The following is a 27294-nucleotide window of genomic DNA, read 5'->3' on the forward strand; positions in this document are numbered from 1 at the left end:
GGTGGTACACAGTGTAAGTTAAGACAATTTGAACAATTTGAAAAATGGGACAGGGATTAAGCCTAGTTATAGACTACAGACTAGGGGTGTGACGAGACAATAATATCACGAGACGAGACACGATACTGGGTTTACGAGAACAAAACGAGACAAGATTTAAAAATAAAATTTTAAAGAAAACGTCAAAATTGAAAAATTGGAAAACTAGAGTTTTATTTGACAAAATCATATAACGCAAACGTAAAAAAACTGGTTTCTCTCACACATTGATTCTATAAGAAATAGAAATAAGAATAAGAATAAAAAATAAAAATAAAACTTTTCTAGGTCTTATATAGTGCAAACAATAAGTGCAAACCACAACCAGTCATATTAAGACTAGGCTTTGTGTTTTTTTCTCCTAAATCTCTTGTAATTTAACTATGCATAACCATAACCAGTCATATTAAGACTATGCTTGAAGTGCAAACAGAGACAGAACATGTTTTTAAATACAGTACAGAGCTAAGGGATTAGTACAGCTGCCTATGAAACAGTCACGTATAGGATTTACTTACAGTATTTATATATGTTTTGTGTCTTGTTGGTCACTCTGTTACCGTTTATTGTTTCCACTGGAGCCAAAATGCAGCCAGACATACAACTTAAAAAGTAGCAGAAGCATCTTCTATACAAATGCCCGAATTTTCCTCTTCTGCTGAGAGCTGCTCTCACTGCTCAGCCACCACAATCGCTGCTATCGCTACTGTGTTGCCAGATCCCTCTTAAAAAGTCCACGCTAAACTGTTTTTTTCCCGCGAGGCAGGTTTAAGCTTGACGAGAAATATTGTCACGTTAATCTCGCGTGCCACGAGATCTCGTCACACCCCTACTATAGACTTCTTCTTTTAATAGAAAATGACTACCAGACAGACGTGAAACTTTTCTCCACCCATTTTGACAGAGCGACATTAAATTTAGTGAGCGACCGCATCCTGTGTCCATCCAAATGCACAAAGCTATTTAGGCCTGTTACTGTTACTCCACTTAACTCAAGCCTATGCTATATATTACGAAGAAATAAAGAGTCAACAAGCATTATGACTTATTTACGACTGGTCACTTCATGTGACTTGTATCTAGATTGTATCCTGATAAGATTTTAACCACGTGCATTTACACTTGGCAGTCAAATTTCTGCTTAGACAGACTAGAGGGGGAGTTTTGGAGCATCTTGGAAAGACATATGTGTTTACACTGCTATTATATGAGACTTAAAAGTGTCTCAGATGACCTCCTGTGATTTGTGTGACTGATTAGATTTGTATATATTGTTTTAAATGATTCTTTGATTTAATCCTAGATTTAATCCTGATACTCAAGATGCATGAAGTGACCAGGTCTAAACAAGTATGACATTAAAAAATAAGTTAATACATGAGCTCAAATATTTAGATTTTTGATTTGAAAATCAAAGTAAAATAAAAGTTACATAACATGTTTGAGTAAACTTTAAAACCTTTCAAGAGCATCTTTCTTTTCACTGAAAATGCACTAACATAGCACAGTCACCTGCAAAGATTTGAAAGGCGACGGACAGAAAAGTATGGTGGAGAGTGATTAGAGATGGAGACACCATGCACAGAGATGATGAAAATGTCACACAAAAACAATATGCATCAGACATACCATCTGCAGACCTCCTCATTGGTCACTGATAGAAATTCTGAAAGAATAACCGGAGTCATTGTGGGAGGGGTTTAGTGGAACTAGAAGTGGGGAAGGCATGAGCAACAGTTTTCCTGCTTTTTTTTTTTTGCAATTACTCCACCCTTTTATTTTATTCAGCACCAGCACTATAAGAGCATGATCTCACAAAGCTGAACGTGGGAATGAATGATATGTGATGTGAAATATGTGATGAACATCATATGACATAAATAATGAAGTTACAAAACAAGTATGGAGAACTACAACCGCAATCAAATCATCAAAAATGAAGGGAGTTAGGAACCCCACGGAACCGGAGGGTATCAGTAGTGAAAAATAACAGAAAAAAATAGAAAAGGAGGCGAATTAAGAAGGAATAAAATAATTAGTAACCCTTAATTCCAACGTGAAAGGAGGAGGATCAGGGTAGTGTAGGGAGGGACGTTTGTAGATCATTGCTCTCGTCATCAACAGCAGAGTGTATTCACTCCTTCAAAACTTACACAAAACGTTTGAGTTTATTACTGTATTTAACTACTTTATCGTAGTAAATAACCTGTGTTAAATAATCAAACAGCTAAAATAGATATACTGGCAATACACTTACTGTATTCAATATATTATACAGTAAACTATCAGTCTTCATTACTATAAATGTTGTTTTCAGCTTAAACTCACCTGGGAACACCTGGAGGAGCACGGTTGGGGCGGGAGGGAACCTGGGGTGGAGCCCCACTGAAGGGGTCAGGGGAAGCTCCAGGTCGGGAAGGGACAGGTGGAGCTCCAGCAGCTGGGGGTCCTGGAGCAGTGCGACCACCAGGACGAGGGGGTCCGGGTGGGGCCCGACGCTGTGGTGTGGGGCTGGACATTGGAGACCTTAAAATGTAGTAAATTGTAGAAAACATAAATTCATAAATGTATCCTTCACTTTGTCTTTGGCTTCCCAATACTTAACTACAGTTTGTACCAACACAGAAACAACGACTAGGGGTGGGACAAAATTTTGATATTGTGATACATTATCGATATCCGGCTTCAAATATCAATATAGGGCTCTTAGTCCTCAGAAATGGGCATTGCTTTTGGCGTCTCATGAGGCAACACTGCAAGATTAGTTCACAAACGGCTATCCCACAAAACAAAATAAACCATGTTTTTGACTTAATTTGAAATATACACTGCTCAGCGAAAGCAAAAGTTGAAAAAAGCAAAAGTGTGGCCATGATTTGTCTTCAGACCTGCGTCCCGAGGGTCCTCCCTGCACCTGCAGCCAGGAATCGTCCACAGGTGGAGGCAGAGAGGTGGAGACAGTGGTGGTGCTGATGTCTCCAATGATGTTAAGGGCCTCTTTGAGCGCGTAGTACATCCGCAGCATCTCGTCCCTGTGCTGGGCCTGCTCGGCCGACTCCTCCATCAGGGTGTTCTGATCTCCACACGAGTAGAGCTGAGCCAGCAACTCGGCATGGATGAACTCTTTAGTCTGCAGAGAAGACAGAGTTGGAAATGTGTTTTTCTTGAGACAGAAACAGTTGAGATAATAAATATTAAATAAAAATGTAAAAGAATAAACTGACAGAACACTTACATTATTAATCATGAGGTGCATGATAGTCTTGGGCATGAGATCACGCACGGTCTTGTTGACGATGGCCATGTAGGAGTCCACCAGGTTGCGAATGGTCTCCACTTGCCTCTCCAGCTGAGGATCCATGGAGTGCATGAAGCTTTCTGAGCTGCTCTCCTCACTGGCTTCACTCTGCTGTGTAGAGGGACAGCAGGGCAGATTAAATATAATGGCCTAAACAATACTAAATTACATATGTGTTTGCTTATTTGCTTATTATGCTTAAAGAAAACCTAAAAAAAAAAAAAACATTTTTTGTATTTTCTTACTTTATCATTTTATCATTATCATATAATTAAAAGGTCAGATGAACAGAAGCTTTTGAGCTATAATTACAGATATTTTATAGACTTGCTAAAACTTTTTTGTCATATGCAAGACTTTATAGGGCCAGTAGTTATTGTATGTCAGAAGAATGTAATGTGAAAGAAATTTTAAATACATAATCAAAATAAATTTGTTTTGTATATGAGGTATAATCCCCTTTCACTTTAAATTTAGAAACTAATTTTCCATTTTTCTCTTTTTAAAATGTAATGTTAAAAGGCAGGCAGTGGTTCTTTATATTGTGTCCCAATTTCATAATGATTGGACCAATAGAAATGCTTTAAAATTTCTTTTTGTACGTTTTATATTGACTTCCATTGAAATTTAAGAATGTTTTTCCTTCTCCTGTAAAGATAACATTTACATCACCATCAAAAAGCCTGTGATTTTTTAAATGAGTTTTTTATTATTTTTTTTTTATTTGTTTTATTATTTATTAATTAATTATTATTTTTTTATTCAAATGTTTTTTATTTTGATTTCTATGTTCTTAGTTCATTTTTTATTAATTTTGTCATTTCTTATCATTCTTATCATTTTACTTTAGCTTTACTAATATTTTCTTTTTCTTTAATTTATATTTTAGATTTTTTTTTACTTTTTATGTGTCAATTTGTTTTTATGGTGTTTTAGAAACTTCTATTCTTTTTTTTCTTTTTACATGTATTCATCTATAATAAATGTTGATTTAAAATTAGTATTTCTTTTATTTATTATTTTTTATTATTTGGTTCCTTATTATTTCCAATTTCTTAATAAATCTTTTTTTTTTTTTAAATCCCTTTGATACTGTAAATGCCCTGCCACATTGTAAATGTGGGTCACCCTCAATGTGTTCCAGAGTGAAAATAAAGGTTGATTGTTTTACAGATTGAAAACTTTTAGCATGTAGCCCTGGAGCTAAAAATGAGAGGATGATTTGAATGAGATCTGTACTTACCTTTTCTTTGTCCTTTTAGTGTGGACAGGTCAGTAAATAAAGCAGAAATTGCCCAGAGTTAGTGTTAGTATGGCAACCAAAGCAATGGAGATCTTGTTATATGTTAATGATCTAGTAAACATATATTTTACAGCATCACATTATCACTAATTGAAACTTATATTAGAAGTACATTAGATATTATATAAGATATTAGAAAGAAGGCTTGGCATACCATGATGCGTTCTGGGTAAACCCCAGCACGCAGGAAGGAGGCCTTCCAGCTGTCCACTTCTTCCTGTGTCTCACAGGCCAATTCCAACTGCCTGTAGTCCTTATACACATTCCTAACACACAAGTAGCACAAGAAATAAGCAATACGACTCTACATCTTTAATGTGTTTAGGTGCATTATTACTTTACTGTACAAGAATCATATCCCATGACTTATGCCATGTCCAATGGAAACTAAAGAACACTGCACTGTCCTGTGGGATGTGTGTGTGGGCCTTCTGCATTCAACATGAATTCATTGATTTCAGAAAAAGTTGCTTGTCTGTATGTACGGACAATTCTGTCTATTATAATTACCACCCACTGGGCTGTCTGTCAACTGTGAGTGGTGATTAATGCCTTTTCTGACACTGTGGCTTAAGTACTGTTAAATGCTGACTAGTGTTTAACCTCACTCACAAGATAACACCTCACAACTTAACAACCTACAGCTCTGGAAAACAATTAACCAGAGAACACTTCAGTCCATGAATCAGTTTCTCTGATTTTGCTATTTATATGTTTGAGTAAAATGAACATTGTTTCTTTATTCTATAAACTACAGAAAACATTTCTAAAAATATTGTCATTTAGAACATTTATTTGCAGAAAACGAGAAATGGCTAAAATAACAAAAAAGATGCAGAGCTTTCAGACCTCAAAAATGCAAGGAAAACAAGTTCATATTCATGAAGTTTTAAGAGTTCAGAAATCAATATTTGGTGGTATATCCCTGGTTTTTAATCACAGTTTTCATGCATCTTGCCATGTTCTCCTCCACCAGTCTTACACACTGCTTTTGGATTACTTAATGCCACTCCTGGTGCAAAAATTCAAGCAGTTCAAATTGGTTTGATGGCTTGTGATCATCCATCTTCCTCTTAATTATATTCCAGAGGTTTTTAATTTGGTAAAATCAAAGAAACTCATCATTTTAAGGGATCTTTTATTTTTTTTAGAGCTGCATATTTGATTGACACAAAAGACACTTTGATATCCGTGTTTTTAAGCATCCAGAGCATTTAGACTGATCTGCAGAAATCAGATTTCATGGGTTTTCTGACTGTGCAGACCTTTAAAATCAATCTGGATTCAATCTAGATATGGTAAAATGAATTGGATTTGGGCTAGCAGTCTGTACACAGCCCTCTTGAAGTGGTTTAAATGACTGAGTGTGTATCTGTTTCAAATGTGTCTTGGGTAAGTTTACTTTTATATTTTTATGTAGTTTTACATAATTCAGATATATAATCCTGATTGTCGAAGCACATTAAGTGACCAGGTGTAACCAGGGTCATTTGGATCCAATGCAATAAATGCAATGATACAGCTGCACTGACCTTTGTTCAGTGTTGAAGAGAGCAAAGATGTGCTTGCTGGACATGAAGCTTTTCTCGATGTCCCTGAGCTTCAGGTTATCCACGGGCAGCATGTATTTCTTCTCTTTCTCCTGTAGAGGGAAGCAGCGTCAGATATCAGCATGGATCACCAGGCAGAGCTGGAGCTTATGAGGTTTATGCAGCATGTAATTAAATTACTTACATACAGTGTGTATTACAACAGACCAGAAGTGCTGATCTAAAGTCAGCTTTGGTGTGTGTGTGTGTGTATGTGTGTGTGTGTGTGTAATGATGTTGAGTCAGTAATTAGTAAAAAGACAAACCGCTCCGGAATCAGGGCCTATTCTTGGTTTCAGAGGAAACAGTGGGTTCATGTTTTCAGTGGCTCTAAATTTGTTCTTCCAACAACGTGTTATTATGTCTGGTTATGATTCAAATTGTTGTTAGGATTTGAGAAACCAAAGATGGAAAGAATGCAAGTATTTTTCTTCTTTTATGTACAGACACCCGTCTTCTATTAACCCGTGTGCAGAAAGGGAGAAGGGAGGAAAGATTTGCAGCAGTCAGTTGTTGTTTTCTCTCCTAAATAAACAGATGTGTTGCTGATTTTTTTTTGGGGGGGGGACATACACACACATTTGTTTGTATTTTTCTGCTGAATACCTGCATAAGGAGAGGAAAGGAGAGATGAAAGGACTAAAAAGAAGTCAGTAGGAGGGGATCAGAGACATGTGTGGGAGAGGATGATACTGCTGTGATCCAACAGTATGAAATATGCATACATCAAAAACATAGCTTAGCTGGAGAGCAGTTTTATGAATATGCTTCATAGATCAACATCCATGCAACCACCTCCTTGTTTCTAGGCCCATCATCCATTTCTGCAGTTCCACTGAGCAAACAGAACAATGCAGTGTAGGGGTGGGCGATATGGGCCTAAAATCATATTATGATATTTCATGGTATTTTTGCGAGAACGATACTTTTGGTCATATGACAAAACAAAAAATATTTTTTAGAATACACTACTTCAACAACAACAAAAAATGTATTATGTAATTGCATATGATATGATATGGCACACTCCTAACTGAGATATTTAAAAAAATACAAGAATTTCATCAGATTTGTAACATAAGTCCAGAATGATCCAGAATGTCATGATACTAAAATGAACTCTAAATATCTCCATATATCCAGGATTAAAGTATAATAAATGATACTGGACAGATATAATCTGTCTCTAGTAGATATATAATGGGAAATGAGAACAGTGTGATTTTTTTCTTTTGCTAAAAACAGTAAAAAAGTAGTACCCTGCTGTGATAATTAGAAGTGGGTGATATGGCACAATATTCCATGGTATAAAATAGTTCAAGATATTCAAAAATGTTGGCGATATTATTGGGTACGATACGCTATGGCTCACCCCTAATCCAGTCCTGTATCTGTTTCTATGCATACAGCAGTTTAGTATTATCCTCCTTTCGCCTAGTTCTTCAATAATCAGGACCCACAGGACCAAAACAGGGCAAGTTTTATTCTGACTGTTCGGAGAACTGTCCATCAACAGCATCCCATTGCCAGCGTTGCGGTTTCGATGTGATGTTTTCATGATTTAAAAGAGAAATTAATAACAATAAGTTGCTTTATCCACTCTAGTGTTGAAGACAGTGATGTTAAAGCTGGTGTGCATGAATACTGCTGAACATGTTCCAGTCTGGTTATATGCTACTGTAAGTAACATATAACAAGGGGCCCCTTTGAGGGGGATTCTGATAAAAGTGTGGTTCTATTTTCCTGCATCGAATGTCACAGAATTTAAAAAAACCCTCACCTCATTTAACTAATAACCAGGCGTTGACTGAGGGCCACAGGCCAGCTCGGGGCCTGAGGCTATTGCTTGGTTTACCGGTCCTGTTGCAACGGCCCTTTCAGCACAACACACACTAACACTTACACCATATCAGCATCACTGTAGTGCTGAGAATGAATTACCCACCACCCAAAATAATAGCAGCACTGTCTTGGTCCTTATATATATATATATATATATATATATATATATATATATATATATATATATATATATATTTATTTATATATATATATATATTTATTTATATATATATATATATATATATATATATATATATATATGAGAAAATATATATAAATAAATAATAATAATATATATAAAATAAATAAAAATAAATTACAGCAAAAAAAAGCCTCTGATACCTTATCAGCCTTCAGCAAACCCTCAAACAGCTCTGCAGTGCTTAAGCTTGACACTACAAAAGAGCTTCAGATAAATCTCATACTGTATCCTTTAACATATGAGCATTTTCACTCACACAGTAACTATCCAATAATAATACATCCGTCTCCAGTAATAACACACTCTTGGAGAAGACGGCTGGATTCGGGCCTAGTAAAAAATATTGAATCACACACACAAAGGCTGAGAAAGACCGTCGGTGTAGGAAATGGGAAAGTAAGGACTGTCTAAAGTGGCCCTTGGTTAGCATCTCTTAAAAAATCTCCTTTACCTACATGAAAGGACATGCTAAGAAATTGCTCCATTACATTACTGCTCCATGTGTATTTTATTTATTATGGGAATAGGCCTGGCTTCAAGGCCAGAGGTACATTTCCGAGAAAGCTGTTGATTTCTACCCTAACCAGCTTATTTATTTATTTATTTTACTAGTTCTGTTCTATTGATACACTGTAAATTATAGTGGAGGTTTTATTCAAAAAGTGAAGGAACCTGCATATATACTGGCATTCCTTAGGTCATGGGATAGATTTTTTTTTCTTCTTTTTTGTACACACCTCATAAACCCTTTTAGCTAAAACAAAAAGTGCAAATACACAAAAACACAGCTTGTCTTGTCACTGTAGGGAAGTATTGCCAATTGCCAATTGTATTGTAAAACATAATTAGCACAGCTAATCCGAGGACTTAACTTAGCTAGTTCCATGTTGAATTCTGAAGCTAACTCGCAGAATTACACAGAGCTCAGTACAGCTGTTTTTATCTAACCTGAGTACTGTTCATAAAAACTGAAAGGTCTAGCTAGTTAAATGAGTTGAGCTAGTAAATGAGCTAGTTAGACAATGCTACCTAGCAGGCTAACTGCTAACAGCACAGCACAGACCAATAACGTTAGCTATCATACTAACTAGCTATCAAACTGCTAACAGAGAGAATCATTCCATTTGCACAGTGAGGGGAGACTGCTATATCTTCTATATTATATTTTTGCTTTTAAATTCTGTTTAATTATATACTTTCTACGATTTGAATATCTATTAGCCTATCAAAGACAAATGTCCATCCAAAAAAACATCAAAAACACGACTAAAACAATGCCCCGGAACGAGAATGCTCAACAAAGAGAAATGTGCTGACTTGGAAATTTAGCTTGTAGCACAGCTTTAACAATGTAATACAACTCACAAGTGGCGACAAGCATTCCAAACAGGGTTAATATTCTTATGACCATACGACTGGTGATCGGTAGCTGGTCATTAGGTGTTAATTGCTTCTCAATACTCAATTCTCATGTATAATACATGATGCACAACACACGATTAAGTGCCTGCCTTTAGTGAGATACAAAGCAGCAAGTTAGCACATAAGACACACAATATTGATGAAATACTGTACAAATGTGTTAATACTGCAGTATACTGTATTATTATCCTACAAAACCCTAAACTGGACCTAGGGGTGGGTGATATGGCTCTAAAATAATATCACGATATTTCAGGGTATTTTTGCGATAACGATATACTTGGCGATATAGGAAAACTAAAATAATTCATTCATTTCAGGAATATAATATATTAGTATAACTGTATGATCATAATGTGGCAAAATAAATAATATACCATAAAGCAAATAATATAGCAGCAAATAATATTGCAGAATTTTTAGTGCATGCATATATAAGCTGCAAAGTAAAACAATTATACAATAAATAAACCTAAAGCTTCACAGTAAATAATAGACTACTTTTAAGACAGAACAGCCATATTATCACGATATTATATAAGATCATGATATTTCTGTGTCATGATATATTGTATACGATATAATATTGCCCACCCCTAACTGGACCCTAAACTGTTTTTAGTGTACGGAGAGTTTCACATCAGAAAATACAACACATGCATGCTTACTATAAAGTTTGATGTGCTTTTTGCTTTTTTGTGCATTTTGTTATCATAAAAGGTGTCTTAATTAAACTCTGATTGGTATAAAAGGTCTTCAAAAATCTTAAAATTAAATTCTCCATGCCTGCAGATAGTAAGCTAAACTATATGTACCCTGTTTTTGCTTTTTTTTTTTTTTACTTTTTGAACAATGTGAATCTGGCAGATGTCTTTTATATTCTTTATGTTCTGTAATGTAGCTGTTTTGCATCTGCAAAGTTTTTTGTAACAGCAGCAAAGTTATATATATGTATTAAGGCCTATTGGACATGTGTATGACCTCACGTTTTAACTGTGTGTGTGTGTGTGTGTGTGTGTGTGTGTGTACATAAAGCCAGTATAAAGGGCTCTTTATGCAGCCTGAGGAGAGGAAGTGAGCTTCAGAGAGAAAGCAGCACGGAGTGAGGTAAAGACCAAAGGCCTGCACATCTGGAGACACTACAACCCGGCCTGCACGCCAAGAACCTCCAACATTCCTTCAGTCAGCCTCTCTCACTCTTTTACTCTCTCTCGCTCTCTCTCTCTCTCTCTCTCTCTCTCTCTCTCTCTCTCTCTCCCTCTCTCTCTGTCCAACCCTAACTTACACCCCCTACACTATCATACACACACACACACACACACACACACACACACACACACATATGGAAACCCACCACCAATCACCAGCAACACATAAACACTCAGGTTGGTGCCGGCCTTTCTACTGACAGGTCTTCAACATTAGTCTGACCTGCTAGAGAGGCCAATTCTCACTTCCTGCTGACCTCCAACCTCGCACTTCCTGTTTAATAAAAAAAAGAAAAGAAAGATAAACCCGAAAAGAGGGGGAAAAACACGCTCCGCCTCCTCCTGCTCCCTTTCTGCCTTCTCTCTTTTTCCATCTCTCGCTGAGGCAAAATCTGCCACGTCGATTCTTTCGGCTAAATCTGCGCCTTGACTTTTTTACGCAAAGCTAAGCGAGGACTGGTGGTATCATAATCCGAAATTCTCTGAAAATCTCTGAAAATTTCGAGATAGATTTCGCAGAGATTTCGAGGAAGCTTCAACGCGAGCAGGTCAAGGTGAAAGAAAGGGCCGGGAAGGAAAAAAAAAGGCTAAAGGCTTTTTGCCACCCACGTTCCTGCCTTCCTTCAGAAAGCCCTCAAACACCAAGACCCCTCAGAAGACCCTCCTCTTCTTCTACACCCCCCCAAACCCACCCACCACTGCTCCTTTGGACCTCCACCGGTGATCAGCCACAGATAGTGAGAGAAAGACAGAGAGAGAGACAGTAAGAGTAAGAGAGAGAGGAAGGGATGGATGGAGGAAAGGATGGACAAAAGGTTTCCGAGAAGAATGAAAGAGAGAAAACGCCTGATCACTCGTGTGCCAAAGCCGTTTGGCACGGACCCGCGAGGTTGCAAGCTTTGAGGTATCCTTTATAGTCTTTTCCAGTGCTTATGGGCTGCATGTGGGCTTTGAAATCTAAAAAAAAAGGGAAAAGAGAGACAATGCACAGCACAGATTGTGGACGCTGTCCAGCAAACATAAAACAGTCAGCGTCTTTTTTTTTAAACTAAAATGATGTACGCTTTCTGTCTTTTACCTATCTTGACGAGTTTTTTTGTCGCGCTAAACTTTTCGTGGTACATTTTGTAGTTTTAGAGTGATGTAATGCATGATGTAATGATTTTTTAAAAACAATGTAAGTCTAAAAACTACAAATAGGATTTAAAGTTAAACTGATATAAGAACTTAAATACGGTAAATAAATAATTTAATAGCAATGCCATACAATTACAATTATGCTACAAAAGACAAACATATTGCATTTGCTACTGTAGGTATGTAAAGATTATTTTAACTGCTTATTAAAGTGTATTATTATCATGCAAATTCATGCATCTGTTTTGCTCTTTTCAATCTGTTTGTAGGTCATGTTAATATTATCCTCTATATCTTTATTTGCAGCGCAGGACTCAGTCTGGACTCAGACCATCCCTGCAGACTCAGAGGCCTGACCCGCCTGCCCAGTGTTCAGACTACCTGTTCAGGAAGTAGTGATTGTACAGTAGTCTGCACATTGGTTAGGCTGAACAGGAGAACCACACTCTCACCTCCATCAGCCGTGGATGAAAAATTGATGACAAAAAATTAAAGCAAAGATCACTTATAGGAAGCTATTGAGTTAAGAGGATAGAAAATGTTTTTATATTCTATATAAGTCTCTAATCTAAGTGATCCAGTTATTACAAAATAGCTATACACTATATATTGTATACACTATATATTCAGTGTGTTTAAATAATGTTGAAATAATGAAAAAAAAACATTGTTTGGGATTTTTTTGCTAAATAAAATGCAGCCAATGTGTGCTAAAATACTACATATTAAATGCTCTGCACATTTTTTTGGTCTTATTGTTTTTTTTATAATTTTTACAAATTATAAACAATGTACTGAACGTGCAATATTGTGTGTACACAATACAAGTACATAATAGATAAATAAATATATACATATATATAAATTTATGCATGTATATAATAACATCATGTTTTTATTTACTATTAATTTTTTTTTTTTTTTTTGTGGGAACTCATCTTTACCCAGAAAATCTGAAACATATGGTGCATGTTGTGCAGGGGTGTATATAGTACAGAATGTGTATATAAACTGTTTTACTGTTCATAAAATATAAATGAATAAAAAAATATACTCAATAAGAATATACTTTCAGTAGAATGAAAAAAAAGTAATTCTGGTGAATTTCTATTGATCCATTCATCTGAAAAAAAAAGGCAAAAGGTGATATAAAGTTTTTGTCTGACAGTTAAATAGCTATGTTGATGCTTTTATTAGTGCAAACTTTTGTGTTTATGCATTTAAAGTATAACACAAGCAGAATCACATTCTGTAATGCATCATATAATGCATCATATCTGATGATTTTAAATGTTCACAATACAGCTTAATAAAAATATTTAATTTCTGGAGAAAGATACAGTTCTGTGTTTGATCATTGTACATCACATGCTCATATAAAGAGTGAATTTTATGCAGATGTTCACTACAAACTGCTGAATCACTGCTGCGCTATAAAAAAAAATCTATTCACATCATTTCCACATGAAGGAAAGACTGTATGTCAACTCAATTTCTGCCAAAAACGTCAGATTTAACTATGTTTTATTCATGAAATCCAAGATTACGCCTGCAACACTGAAGCTTTCTGCTGTTTTTTCTGACCAGAATCCTCTTTTTTACATTAAAAAAATCTAAAACACACACAATCGCACCAGCTTTTGATTAAAGATTTTGATCAAATTCTCTTTAAACACTTTTCTCTCCTCTGTCTGATAAGACAAGGCTCTTTTCCATTCGCTCCAAACTTTTGTGGGAGTTTAGGAAGTGTTGGGCTTTTCTTCACAAAGACTTGTGGAAGTGTTGGGCTTGCAGACTGGGAGTCTGGTATGTGTGTTAATGAAAACCATATGCCCCTCTCCCCGAGGCCCACAGCAGCCCAGTCTGCCCCAGCTCAATGCCTGCTGTCTCCGCCGCGGGGTGGGGGCTGGGCTGGGGTTGGGGGTCGTGGAGGTACCGGAGCACACATGCACCTAATCACAGCACCGTAGGATTGCCATGCTGCGCTAAAACCACAGCTAAGAATAGAGCTCCTGCGCTCGATTCAATTAAAATTAAGTTTTTTCGCAGCGGAGTGTCCTCACCAACCTTCAGACGAGCTGAACACTTTCCAGGGAAACGGCATAATCAAAACAATACATTAGAGCCAATGCATTAATCACAGGGAAAACGTGTTCCCAGACACATAGCCTAAATACACTCCGGCTGATGGCGTGAGGGCAACTCAGACCCCTCCCTAAGCCTGAGGTATGAACGTATCAGAGCATTTAAGTAAACACAGGATAGTTTAGAGAGGGGTTTGGGACCCCGGCGAATGTTAGCTAGCAAAGGATGTATACTGCAGCAACTGCAGCAAATGATGTATTAGCAAGTGAAAGCATTCTGAATAGTGATTTAGGTTGAATAATGCTGTTCTAATGGAAAATGAAGTGTATTTGAGAAAAAAAAATTATATACTGGATTTTGCAAAACGTATAGCACTTTTCCACTGCATGGAACTCAAATCAACTCAACTCAACTCAACTACAAACCCATTAGCCACCAATACCAGGAGCCAAGGGTGGGTGATATGGCCTTAAAATAATATCACATTATTTTATAGTATTTTTGCAATAATGATTGGCAATATGACTAAATTAAAAAGATTATTTCAAGTATACACAACTGCAACAAAATGAAAAATACATGTTATCATTGCATATGATAAGATATGATAAGGCACATCCCTAACTGTGTCCCTAAAAATATACAAGAAATAGATTTTTTTATTTCAGGGTATAATATTGTTTACGATATTCAAAAATGTTGGCGATATTATTGCATACGATACGATATGGCACACCCCTACTAGGAACATTGTCACATTTTTACAAGTTGCCTTTTTGGGTCATATAAAAAAGGAATGCACTAAAATAAGCATTTTTGGCTGAAACCAAAACTAAACAAAGCAAAACTGTTGGATAAAGGCTGTGAACTAATGTTAGCGTAGAGCCAGCTAACATCAGTGGAGAGCTAGCTAATGTTACTGGAGAGAAAACTAAGGTTAGCGTAGAGCTAGATAACATTAGCGTAGAGCTAGCTAACGTTAATAGGAGAGAACTAAGGTTAACGGAGTTAACATTAGAGGCGAGCAAACTAACATACTAAAGTTAGGGTAAGTTAGCTACATTACCGGGGAGAAAGCTAGGGTTAGCGGAGAGCTAGCTAACATTAGTGGTGAGCTAGCTAACATGCTAACATGTTCTGCCTCACAATGGAACAAAATTATTAAAGAAAATTGATAACAAATGGGATAGTAAAATAAATGATACTGGACAGATATAATCCATCTCTAGTAGATACATAATGGGAAATGAGAACAGTGTGATTTTTTTGGGTAAAAACAGCAAAAAAGTAGTACCCTGATGTGATAATTAGGTATGGGTGATATGGCGCGATATTTCAGGGTATAATATCTTTCACGATATTCAAAAATGTTGGCGATATTATTGCGTATGATACGATATGGCACACCCCTACTAGGAACATGCCACATTTTTACAAGCTGCCTTTTTGGATCATATAAAAAAGAATGCACTAAAATAAATAAAGCAAAACAGTTGTCTGAAGACTGTGCTCTAAAAAAAATTATTCTTAAATTGCCACTTTTTTTGTCTTTGAATAAATTACTTTTTAAACAAAAAGCAATAACAAAACCGCCATTGATCAACCTTCCCAGCGTACATATCCAAAAAAAAGCATAATACATGTTACCTCAGTTGTGCTTTTTTATCATTAATTGATTTCTGTATTGCTGTTCTAGTGACAGATTTAGAAAGCTAACTTAGCCTTCTACCTCAGTAGTACAGTTTTAGTCATAAATTTACCTCAGCAGTGCAATTGTGGACATAAATTCAGCTTAATTGTGCTGTTCTTATCATAAATTCAGTTCCGTCAGGCTAAATTAGTCACACGTTACAGTTTTAACCATAAATCATAAATTAACCTCAGCAGTGCAATTATAGTTATTCATTTATAAATTCACTTCAGTCAGGATGCTTGTGTCACAAAAAGATGTAGATGGAAAAAGGACTTACCTCGTCATCTTTGTACCACGACAGAGTCTCAGCCGTCAGTACAAACCAGTACTCCTTCGCTCCTCCCTTCATAATCCCGATGTTATTGATGGTTAGCCAGCCCTTCCTGATCACCTACACACAACAAACACACAGGCTTAATGTAGCACAAAGTTACCATAGTACCCGATAGTTTTTTTTTTAGTAGTCCGAGTCCAATAACATCCCATAAAATAATCAATCAGTTATAGGTCTGGCGATGTGGCTGGCCATGGCATAGTTTTTTTTTTCAAGGCAAGATCTTTAGATGTTAACAATATGTGGACGAGCATTTTCCTGTTGGAATAGTCTTGCACAACTACCCACTAAGTTTAATTCCTATTGGTTGATTCCTATTTGGTGCAAATATATATATTTTTTTTTAATTTTGAAGATAAACATATTTGAAAAAACTACCCTGAGATATGCCTACAAAAAACTATTATTTTAATTATAGTTAATTACAGAATATTGATGTGATTAATACAATTACAATTTTTTTTTAAGCGATTGATGTCATTGGTATAAATGGCATTTTTTTTTTTGTGTTTGTGTGTAGAAGTGTTTGGGATCAGGGCCACATTGAAAGTGTAGTCTAGGCCCCGATCACTTTAATCCACCATTGCCCAAACACATTGAAACAAATGATGAGTAAAATTTACTTGAAATAACTTTTGCAACTTTCTGCATTTGCTTTTATTAAGTAAATTTAATTTCATGTAAATGTAAATAACTTTAACTCAGTTTCAAGACTTAAATGTTACATAGAGTAAATAAGTGAACTGAACTTCAGTCAATCCTTTCTTTTAGTAAACTTTACTTCATTTATTTTTGCTGAATCAATCCTTTATTTTAGTAACCTTTACTAAATTTCTGCATACAATATTACCTATTTACAATAACTTAATTTATACAATATTACTTACATAATTTATGATACATAATATAATTCCTGAAATTTAAATAAATTTAGAGTAAAACACACATATTACACTGTCTCAACACATGGGTGGCCTGTTACACATTCTTTTTAGTATACTAAACATGTCATCCATGTGTTGAGACAGTGAAATTGATCTGTTTACAAAATAAATCTTTGAGATTATGTAAATATTTGAATGTGTGTTTTACCTAAAATTATATATAATAATATTGTATAAATTTAGTAATTGTAATTAGGTAATATAGTGTATGCAGAAATGAAGTAAAGGTTACTAAAAGAAATGATTGACTGAAGTTCAGTTCACTTATTTACTCTATGTAACTTACTCTAAGTCTTGAAACCGAGTTGAAGTTAATTAAATTAACATGAAATTAAATTTACTCAAAAAAAGCAAATGAAGAAAGTTGCAAAACTTTTTTAAAGTAAATTTAACGCATCATTTCCATGGTCCTTCTTTCCTTTTACACGTTTGAACTGTAATAAGTGGACATTTACAGTATAAGAGCTCTGGAGTTTCTAGCTCTAGCCCTGTTTACAAAGCACATCAATACTTGGTGTGAAAAGGCCATAACAGTGCGTGTGGTTGAAGGTGGTAGTGGGTGGTCTTATTATATTATTAATAACAATACTGCATAAGCCACTAATATTAGCTGCATTTCTACAGCAGCATTTCTTAGAAGCTTCTATTAATGTAATGTAAAAGCTAAAGACCAGGGAAGGGCTGGAGGAAATGACTCTGCTAGCTGGGCTTTTGAGTTAGATGGGAGCAATTAAAACACGGACATTAGTACTGGTACAGTCTTTAATTGTTAACTTATCAGATTCATTCACATCCACTCACCAAAATAGCTGCAGTCCATTAGCTGACACACACACACACATTTACGCACAAAGACACACACATTCACACTCTGAGCATACTTACCATTATCTCGTCCTGTGGCACCATTGCCATGGCAACAGTGGCAAAGCAAAGGAGAGGGTATAAGAGAGGTAATTAGATAAGCTGAAAAAGACAGAGCGAGTGAAGAAGAGAGAGAGGAAGAGAGAGAGGGGGCAGAGACGTAGGCAGGAAGAAGTAGTGCGATAAAAGGAAACACAGCATGAGAAAAATCATTTACTGCTACTTTCCACTAAATCAGGCATTTAGGTAATTTAGGTAAAGCGCTATGACTGGACTGTACTCTAAAAGGCTCTAAAAGGGTACACTGGCATTAATGCTAATATATCAAATAGCCAGGATATCCGGATTTTCTTTATAGAGCCTTATGAGCCTATATAGTGTACCCTAATAATATTAATAATAATAGGTGATGTAGAATAAGGATAATAGCCCAAGTAGCTGCACTGTGACCATTATCATGATATCAAGATGTAATGGTTCTCTGTCGACTGTTGAACTCAAATTTAACTTATATATCAGTGCGGTTTATGTATTTATGGAGGCATGTCACTGATGCCTACCTTATTTCCTGCATCCTTCTTCTTACTCATCTGACTGCTTCTTTGCTGAGCACTAAGGAACAAAAAAAATCATATCAGGGATCTTGAAAAAGACTCACATAATCAGATATAAAATTACAGGTACACTATAATAGTGTATAGTATACACTGTGACTACAACTTCATATTTCCTCAAAAGAAACTTCTTTTACAGATAGAAAAATGTATTTTTGCGTCTTAAAGTAAGCTCTGGAGCATACTGTCCTCTTGAAATAGCGCACAGGAGGTCAATGACTACGGTGGCCGAGAAAGCCCAGCGCAGTGCAAATTGAAAAGCGCTGCAAAAGCACAAAACACATCCATCAAAATTACAACACAGGCGCAGCAAAAAGAAAAACGCGCTGCAAAAAGAAAAACGCGCTGCAAATAGAAAAACGCGCTGCAAATAGAACCACAACACAACGGAAGTGAGTCACAACACAACGGAATTTTCCCGGGGGACCTTAAAAGATGCTGTACCAGCTGTATACAAAGGACAATAAGTGGCAAACAAGCTTCTGAAAAGTAAGTTATGTTTATTACCTGTGATTACCACGGTTGTGTGCATATTATTAAAAGTTCTGCTTCACAAAACGCCTTGTTTGCCACTTATTGTCCTTTGTACACATAGTGAAGTCTGAGACGTTACTGAAGACGCAGCTTAGCTGGTACAGTATCTTTTAAGGTCCCCCGGGAAAATTCAGTTGTGTTGTGACTCACTTCCGTTGTGTTGTGGTTCTATTTGCAGCGCGTTTTTCTAGTTGCAGCGCGTTTTTCTATTTGCTGCGCCTGTGTTGTAATTTTGATGGATGTGTTTTGTGCTTTTGCAGCGCTTTTCCATTTGCACTGCGTTGGGCTTTCTCGGCCACCGTAAATGACCGTAGAAGCCTAGGTTCACTTTGTCGACAGAATGTTTATCTGCTTGTTGGATTCTTTTAAATAATGTAATAGTTCAGTTTCTCACTATTAATATTTAAGTTCATTATTAATTACAGTTAATTTGTTTGAAGGATCTGATAATATTTACAATTTAAGATGTTTACACATATATGTACAATAAAAAAATAGCTGTGGGTAATTAGATTATCACATAAGATAGAGGCTGTGGGAGGGGCTATGAGTTTCATAGAGAAACAGGAGAGGGAAGGGTGAGTTGCAGAGTGTGTGCTTTAAGTATAGCTCCCTTTTGGTTAACTTTTGGAAGGACTTTGGATTAAACAATTCTGTATCAAGCTATTTTTTGAGAATTAAACTGTTCAATTTTTAACCCAGTGGTTCTGAGGATTTATTTCGTGGTTCCTTTTTTTTTTTTTGGAGGACTTAAAGTTTGGTAGAGCGTCAAGCTAAGGCTTTTTTTGTACGTGGAACCTATATTGTCCTTGGCGATGACCACAGTGCCTCCACAAATGGATATGTTGGGATTTGTTGTTTGACAAAAGCAGAATGGAAGCGAGACATCTTTAGGAAGTCCCAATGATGGCGCAGAGAGGTCCAGTGGTCTAAAGCGCTGCCACTATGAGCGGGAGGTCGCAGGTTCGAACCTCATGCAGCTTTGCTATCAAGCTGCCGGCGCTCAGAGGGAGCAAAATTGGTCCTGCTCCCTCTGGGTGGGTAGATGGTGCTCTCTCCCCACATCACTTCTACAGTGATGTCCGCAGCACAGGGCGTCTGTGAACTGATGTTTGTTTGCATTAATATAATGCAATTTTGGACCATTTTCTGGTTTATGTGTTACATTGTAAAGTGCAGCTCTTGTTTTTAAATGGAATAAAAAAATACATTTTTTATTACTTTTCACAATGTGTCAAATATTATGATGAATGGACCAAAAATAATCAAATTCAAAATGACTTGAAATAATATAACTTTGCCTTGCCTTCCAGTGACAATTAGGAAGTAACAAATATTACTTACTACTCACATATTACTTAAAAAGCCAAGTTAAAATCCTTGAATTTTTCCAAAAATCGACAGAGCGTCTTATAATCGGAAGTGCCTTATGTATGAATGCTGCTAAGATGTAAATAAGGTGTAAAATAAGGGAGCTTTTGATATAAAAGTACCAATGCATCTATACACAGAGATATACAGTAGAGTAGAGTGGTCTTACTTTGCAAAGCCAATGAAATCTTCATGGTTGGTGTTCATGTACGCCAGCTCAACATCAATAAGAAGCATCACCTGTTCCCCAGATGACATAAAAGGGAATTGTCACGTTGAATTGCTTTTATTTTCTCTGAAAACTCTTGATATATAGATATGTAGGTAAACTATACCTGGCCCTTGGTGCGACTCTCTCGGTCACGGATGTGTTGTGTGACGATCCGTTCCATCTCCTCCCTCAGCATTGGGTATTGGGCCAGCTGTTCAGCACAACACAAAACCCATACATCAGTCTTAGTCTCAGAACATCTTAGCAGATTCATCACCCTATAAGCATAGTCTTAGTCTTAATATGATTAGTTACTAATTAACCTGCATATAAACACTTTCAAATCCATGCTATATTATGTAAACTAACAAACTAGATACTGCAAATGAAAAACACTAATAACTTTCTATATATATATATATATATAGCAAAGAACATATTGGCAGATTTTTTAAAAAACTATTCTAACTAACATTCAACTAATGGTTATTAAATGCAAATGAACTGTAAGGTAAAATGTATTTTTTTCTCTATTAAACGTAACTCTAATCTTAACATTTTAAAGCTAGGTTTAGTGTTAAGGTTAGGTTTTAGAATTGAAATGATTTGTTACAGAAAATTCCATAATCTAAAATAAAAATGCAGGTTTACCTTCTTGGTGCACTGCCTGACCGTATTGACCAGCTCAGAGATGACCAGGTCCACACACTTCTGGCACGGCTCTTTGATCTTAGCGATCTGTCTCTTTACGATCGTCTCAAACGCCATGTCTGGGGTGAATAGACCAGTCCTAAGTAACGACAAAGAGAGAGAGAGATTTAAAATCAAATCAAAGGTTATCAGTAATATTTACAGCTCTGGAAAAAAATAAAGAGACTACTTCAGTTTCTGAATTAGTTTCTCTGATTTTGCTTTTTTTTTTATAATTTATAGGTATATGTTTGAGTAAAATGAACATTGTTGTTTTATTCTATGAACTATGAACTACAGACAACATTTCTCCCAAATTACAAATAAAAATATTGTCATTTAGAGCATTTATTTGCAGAAAATGAGAAATGGCTGACATAACAAAAAAGATGCAGAGCTTTCAGACCTCAAATAATGCGAAGTTCATATTTATAAAGTTTTAAGAGTTCAGAAATCAAAATTTGGTTGAATAACCCTGTTTTTTTATCACAGTTTTCATGCATCTTGGCATGTTCTCCTCCACCAGTCTTACCCACTGCTTTTGGATAACTTTATGCCTTTACTCCTGGTGCAAAAATGCAAGCAGTTCAGTTTGGTTTGATGGCTTGTGATCATCCATCTTCCTCTTGATTATATTACAGATGTTTTTAATTTGGTAAAATCAAAGGAGATAAAAATTTATAAGTATTTTTAATGTGTGTGTGTGTGTGTGTGTGTGCGTGTGTGTGTGTGCGTGTGTGACTACATACCTGATACCATGGATGTTCTTAATAGCATAACTGATCTCCTTGCGCAGCTCTTTCTCATCAAACTCCATCTATAGAATTAGACAACAGAGAAAAAACTCTTAAATTATAAATTCCTGATTGTAATCCTTAACTCAAATAATTCCATTATTCTAGTTTTAGTGGTGGCATACTGACTTTAATTAGTGGGTTTAGTTAATGAGCTTTAAGTATTAAGAATATAATACACAGAGTCTAGAGTTAAAGAGGATAAACGCCTTATTGTTTAGTAAGACTTCAATTAAACACCACCAAAATATCAGAAATCATACAGAATACATTTTTTTTTTTCAGATGGATAGGTAAATGATTACAGTTGTGGTCTCATCAGACACTGGTCTTTCCACAAGAGGGGGTAAAAGTGCTACTTCTCCCTAAGCCCTACAAAAACGCTCTCAGAGTCTACTTTTGGCTAGTGTACCTCTTGATGAGAGATTGTTGACTGCTAGACATGCCTCCATGATGCACTCGAATCATCACTTACAAACTGTATATAATCATTATATTAACACATACTGTATAAAGATTCATTCTATTCCAACACATGGTATGTCATTTATTTGGTCAATAAGTGTACTATAAGTTTATTGAAAAGTATATTAAATCCTTAAATCATGAGATTGCTCTACACAGACAATCCTAAACTAGCCTTCACCTGGAACTCAGCACAGATATGGCTTTCCACAATAAAGATCAATTGATATCAAAACATTGCAGTAAAATTCACCTTGACCAGTTCAAAGGGAAAGCGCTCGTGGAAGATACGGTTGATTCTGGCTCCCCCAGACAGCTCATATGTGTCGATCTGATCTCCAGAGCCCTCAATGCACTTCTCAAAGTCCACGGCGAACTGCTGAACCATCCTGCAGGGAGAGAGAACAGCAGCTGACTCATATAAATGAGTGCATAATGTAAGTGCACTGCTTTCAACAGAGCTTCCCTGTCCTTGAAATAGCACTTTAAAAAGAATACTGAGAATAAAAAGCACTGCTGGGATGTGTGTACAGATTAACACTCAGTTATATATATAGTCTTAAAAAAGTCTCTTAAAAAAGCTCTAGAATAACTGAGTACCTTGGGTTCATTCAAAAATCTGCAAGTGGACGAGATTTTATCCCTACTTTTGTTCCCAGGCAAAACCTACCAGCCTATTATAGCTACTTGTAAATCCCTAATAACACATATATTATCACCCTGTGATACTTTGTATTGTAATTTACTGCCTGTAGACCTCAAAGACCTAAGATGTTTAAAAATAACTTTTTTTTTTTATAACTTTATAACTATTTTGTTTACAATAATATTATTTTCACGTGTTCCTGTATGGCTTTAAATATTTGAATATTTCATTTCCATTTTTCCATTCAAAGTTACTTAATAACTTCTTTATAACTATTTTTTTTTATAACTCTGACGATACAAAACAGCCAAATTTAACATATTTTTACAGACTACATTGTGTCAAAGTTTAACAAGAATATTTTATTTTGAAACTGTTTTAGTGGCAATAAAAATTAACCAGTAAGATTGTATTAGTAAAGAAAGAACATGTTTAACACGTTAAAGATAAAACAGTGGACAAAGTCATGGGAGCTCATGATAATCCGATAAAATGAACTACATTTTTTCAGAGAGAAACCTTCTAAATCAGTAAAATTAGTCAGGAAATGGGATTAAAACATATGATATCCTTACACTCAATGAGCAGCAGTTCTGTTAAAATTAGTTTGTTACTTTCTCTTTAAAAATTGGCCTGCATTTATATGTATTACAGTGCAGGCTGTGTTTAAACAGCTGAATAAAACGTTCTCTCCTCGCTGCATTCCTAGATTCGCCTGATCTGGTAGCCGTGTGCATCCACACATGTCGGTTGTGTTAAATTTCGCTGAGGTCATGAGCTACAAATCAGCCAATACCATGCACAGCAGGCAAGAATAGAAGTTTTAAATAGCGATATGGACACGGTTGCAGTGTCTTATTTTTATTAAGAAACATACAGTACCAGTCAAAAGTTTGGATATACCTATTCTCATTCTTTTTTTTTTATAATTTTTAAATTTGGAAATTTAATATTTAAATATTTAAAGCTATACAGGAACACAAACAGAAATATTATTATTGCAAACAAAAAAGTGTTAAACAAACCAGAATATGTTATATATTTTAAATTCTTCTAAATACCACATTTAGTATTTTTGAGTACAGATTTGGACACTCTTAGCCTTTTAATCTCAGTGTCTTTCTGAGGGAGAGTCACCTGGAATAGTTTTTCCAGCGTCTTGAAGGAAGGAGTTCCTGGAGGTGCTGATGAACAATAGTGGCTGCTTTTCCTTCACTTTGCTGTGAAGTTAAGCTCATCCTAAATCACCTCAAATCACCATCTCAGTTCATCAGGTTTAGATCAGGGGATTAATGTGGAGGACAAACACTTTTTTTTTTTTTTACTGTTTACTGCATAATTCTATATGTGTACCCTAATAGTTTTCATGTCTGTAAGGTAAATCTACAATGTAGAAAATTAATTGCTGGTACTGTAATTCTGTACATTTATTCCCCTAATCTGGATTATTACTTGTAGTTATCATTAGTGTAGAGACTGATAAATCTCTGTCTCTGTGGTCAGTGGTTCTTCTATGGTATTTTAACAGGAAACAGACAGACAGAAGTTCAGAGATCTGACTCACTGCAGAAGAGCCTTGGTCTTGCGGGATGGATCATCTGGTCGGAAGTTCTTGTACTCCTCTACCTCCTTCTCGATGGACAGCAGCTGACTCTGCAGCTTGTTCCTCAGCCCTGGCAGCGTGTCTCGAATGTGATTGGTCAGTTGCTATGAACAGAAGAAATCCACAGGTCACATTAATGAGCCACTTAACCCTAATCCCTATCATTTATACATATCAATAAACATACCAGTCCTGCTTAAAACTTTTATAAAAAGTTCTTATACTTTCAAAAAAACGCTATCATCGCTATCAGATTCACACTGCTGCTGCTGCAGCTCAGCCAATCAGCTCTCTCTCCTGCCCCACACCTAAACCCATACATCACTCAGTCCCCCTCCCAAACTACCCCTCCCAATTTTTATCCTTTTTCAAATTTGAGCTGAGATTGGAGTCAGCATATTAAGTGGAGTACTATATGTTCAAAAACTTTGCTGACACAGATGTGCAAATGCACACTCTCAAAGCTTGTCTACTCCTTGCAGCTTGAGAAGCACTGCCAATAGAATGGAACTCTCTGGAGCAGATAAAATAAAACTATTGGCATCATGCCTAAAGCAAAGTGTGGGATATAATAGTATAAAGCCCCCCAGCACTGGAATGATGGTAATTCTGGAATAAGTTAGGGAGTTTGGGAGAGAATGCTGAACACAATCAAATTCTCACAGCAATGCAATGCCCCGAAATTCAGATACACCAACAAAATCAGTATATACTCTAGGGCTGCAACTAATGATTATTTTGGTAGTCGACTAATCTGACAATTATTTTTTCGATTAGTCAATGATTATTTCTGCCATCTCTAAAAACGATAGAAACAGCAGAACATGAGTTTTAAATGACATTTAAATATCTGGATGTTGTTTAAACATGAAAATTACTGATATTTTGTGATTTAATATGTAATCTGTTGTGTTTGGGCACTTTTGGAGACACAAACTAAGTCTTCCATTGCGCTTTTGTGCCCAGCACTTTGTGTAAAGTGGTAGTGTTACAAATTAACGATTAGTCGACAATGAAATTTAAATAATCGACATTGTCGATTATATATAGACAAATCGTTGCAGCCCTAATATAGTCCTTTTAATACCTTTGATTTTGAAAGAAACAATAGATGAGCTGGTGTCCCAGTACTTTTGTCCGTATTGTGAATCAATAAGGTTATGATAGGTTACCATAATTCTAATGAAGTTACAAACCTGTAGTCCATACTACAGTCTAGTTTTTTTTTCTTATTAGGGCTGCTCAATGCTGTGTTTGTAATTAGATTATTTTCCCATGTGATTTTCTGTGGCTGTTATGACACATTAAGGCATAATTCTAACATACACAACATTTTTGTAATCAAAATAATGCAAGCTTATTACAGAACAAAGTGCTCTGTAAAGTTTTTAAATGTGTTAGGAGTTAGGATTAAAACACCCTACCTGATTGAGGATTTTCTGCAGGTAAGGTGTTCCCATGCGCTCAGCCAGGTGGCGATAGGATGGGTGGGTGAGGAAGAACTTCCTCTCAGCTGCCATGGCTGCAGTGATGTCCTTCTTACCATCAATATCCTTCTGACTGCGGTTCACTACCCCGATGTAGCCTAGAGGAGGCAGCAGAGAGATTAGATAAGATAAGATAAGATAAGATAAGCCTTTATACATTTTTGATGTTACAGGACAGAGCGAACGTATCAGAAAATATACAAGATAAAAATCTATATATACAAAAAATATAAGCGAACATAACAATACTAAAACATATAGATTAAAAAAGCAAAGATTAGGTGAGGCATGGTTCCCCAGTACGTAGGTCTGAGTAAGTAGTGACCAATGTTACTGCACATAGGCGTATTAAGATAGAGTTTTATTGCAAATAGTAATAAACAGTATGAAATAGAAAACTACTGTGTACTGAGAGCAGTGAGTGGTGCCTGGGGTGAGACAGATTCTTCAGCCTGTGTTTAAACTGTGTTCAAAAGACAAAGTAAAAAGCAAAAAGCATTTACTGTATTTACTGTTCATTTAAATTTCTGAACAAAATCGACACTGTAACATGTTAAACTCCTCTGCCACCACTAGGTGACAGTATAATGGCCTCATAAGAGGACGCCAGGCCCTTGTAGAGTAAAATGTAGTGTTGTGGACACCAGGTCCTAGGAGGTTAAGACAAAAACGGGTAGAAAGGAATAGAATGAAACAGAATCATGGGGCATTTTCACACCTGAAAGTCAGTGTTCAGCCTTGCTCACAAGGTAACACCTCACAACATATACAGCACAAATGCTGATGTTCCCAAGCTGTCTCCTAAGGCAAGAACAAATTACACACGGCTGTCCCATGACTTTTGGCATTTCAGTGCAATACGCTCATGTAATCAGCGGAGTTCTAGCAACAGGTAAATTGGGTAAATCACTGAAACTGG

At 36.1% G+C, this 27294-nt stretch overlaps 1 protein-coding gene and 1 long non-coding RNA gene across 7 annotated transcripts in view; one reads left to right on the plus strand and one right to left on the minus strand.

Moving 5' to 3' along the window:
• dnm1b (dynamin 1b) overlaps window positions 1-27294 on the minus strand; it is a 43215-nt gene that overhangs the window by 4713 nt on the left and 11208 nt on the right. For 2 of the 6 annotated variants that reach the window (XM_022667449.2, XM_022667448.2), the window contains exons 6-22: window positions 26313-26473; window positions 24850-24992; window positions 22893-23028; window positions 22130-22197; window positions 21342-21480; window positions 20815-20901; window positions 20649-20719; window positions 18521-18572; window positions 17982-17993; window positions 16096-16209; window positions 6173-6282; window positions 4795-4906; window positions 4581-4592; window positions 3275-3448; window positions 2928-3169; window positions 2368-2565; window positions 1669-1705 (exon numbers count right to left, since the gene is read on the minus strand). In XM_022667449.2, the coding sequence (XP_022523170.1) occupies window positions 1684-1705; window positions 2368-2565; window positions 2928-3169; window positions 3275-3448; window positions 4581-4592; window positions 4795-4906; window positions 6173-6282; window positions 16096-16209; window positions 17982-17993; window positions 18521-18572; window positions 20649-20719; window positions 20815-20901; window positions 21342-21480; window positions 22130-22197; window positions 22893-23028; window positions 24850-24992; window positions 26313-26473 (1853 nt within the window). In that variant the 3' untranslated portion in view covers window positions 1669-1683. The remainder of the gene's footprint in view (window positions 1-1668; window positions 1706-2367; window positions 2566-2927; window positions 3170-3274; window positions 3449-4580; window positions 4593-4794; window positions 4907-6172; window positions 6283-16095; window positions 16210-17981; window positions 17994-18520; window positions 18573-20648; window positions 20720-20814; window positions 20902-21341; window positions 21481-22129; window positions 22198-22892; window positions 23029-24849; window positions 24993-26312; window positions 26474-27294) is intronic. The other 4 variants (XM_022667446.2, XM_022667451.2, XM_049470554.1 and 1 more) reach the window with 3 other exon arrangements.
• LOC111191734 (uncharacterized) lies at window positions 11061-12784 on the plus strand. The gene is made up of 2 exons (XR_002649622.2): window positions 11061-11807; window positions 12347-12784. It is a non-coding gene; the product is annotated as an uncharacterized LOC111191734 (long non-coding RNA).

Source organism: Astyanax mexicanus, chromosome 22, assembly GCF_023375975.1.
Source record: "Astyanax mexicanus isolate ESR-SI-001 chromosome 22, AstMex3_surface, whole genome shotgun sequence".
Lineage (NCBI taxonomy): Eukaryota > Metazoa > Chordata > Actinopteri > Characiformes > Acestrorhamphidae > Astyanax > Astyanax mexicanus.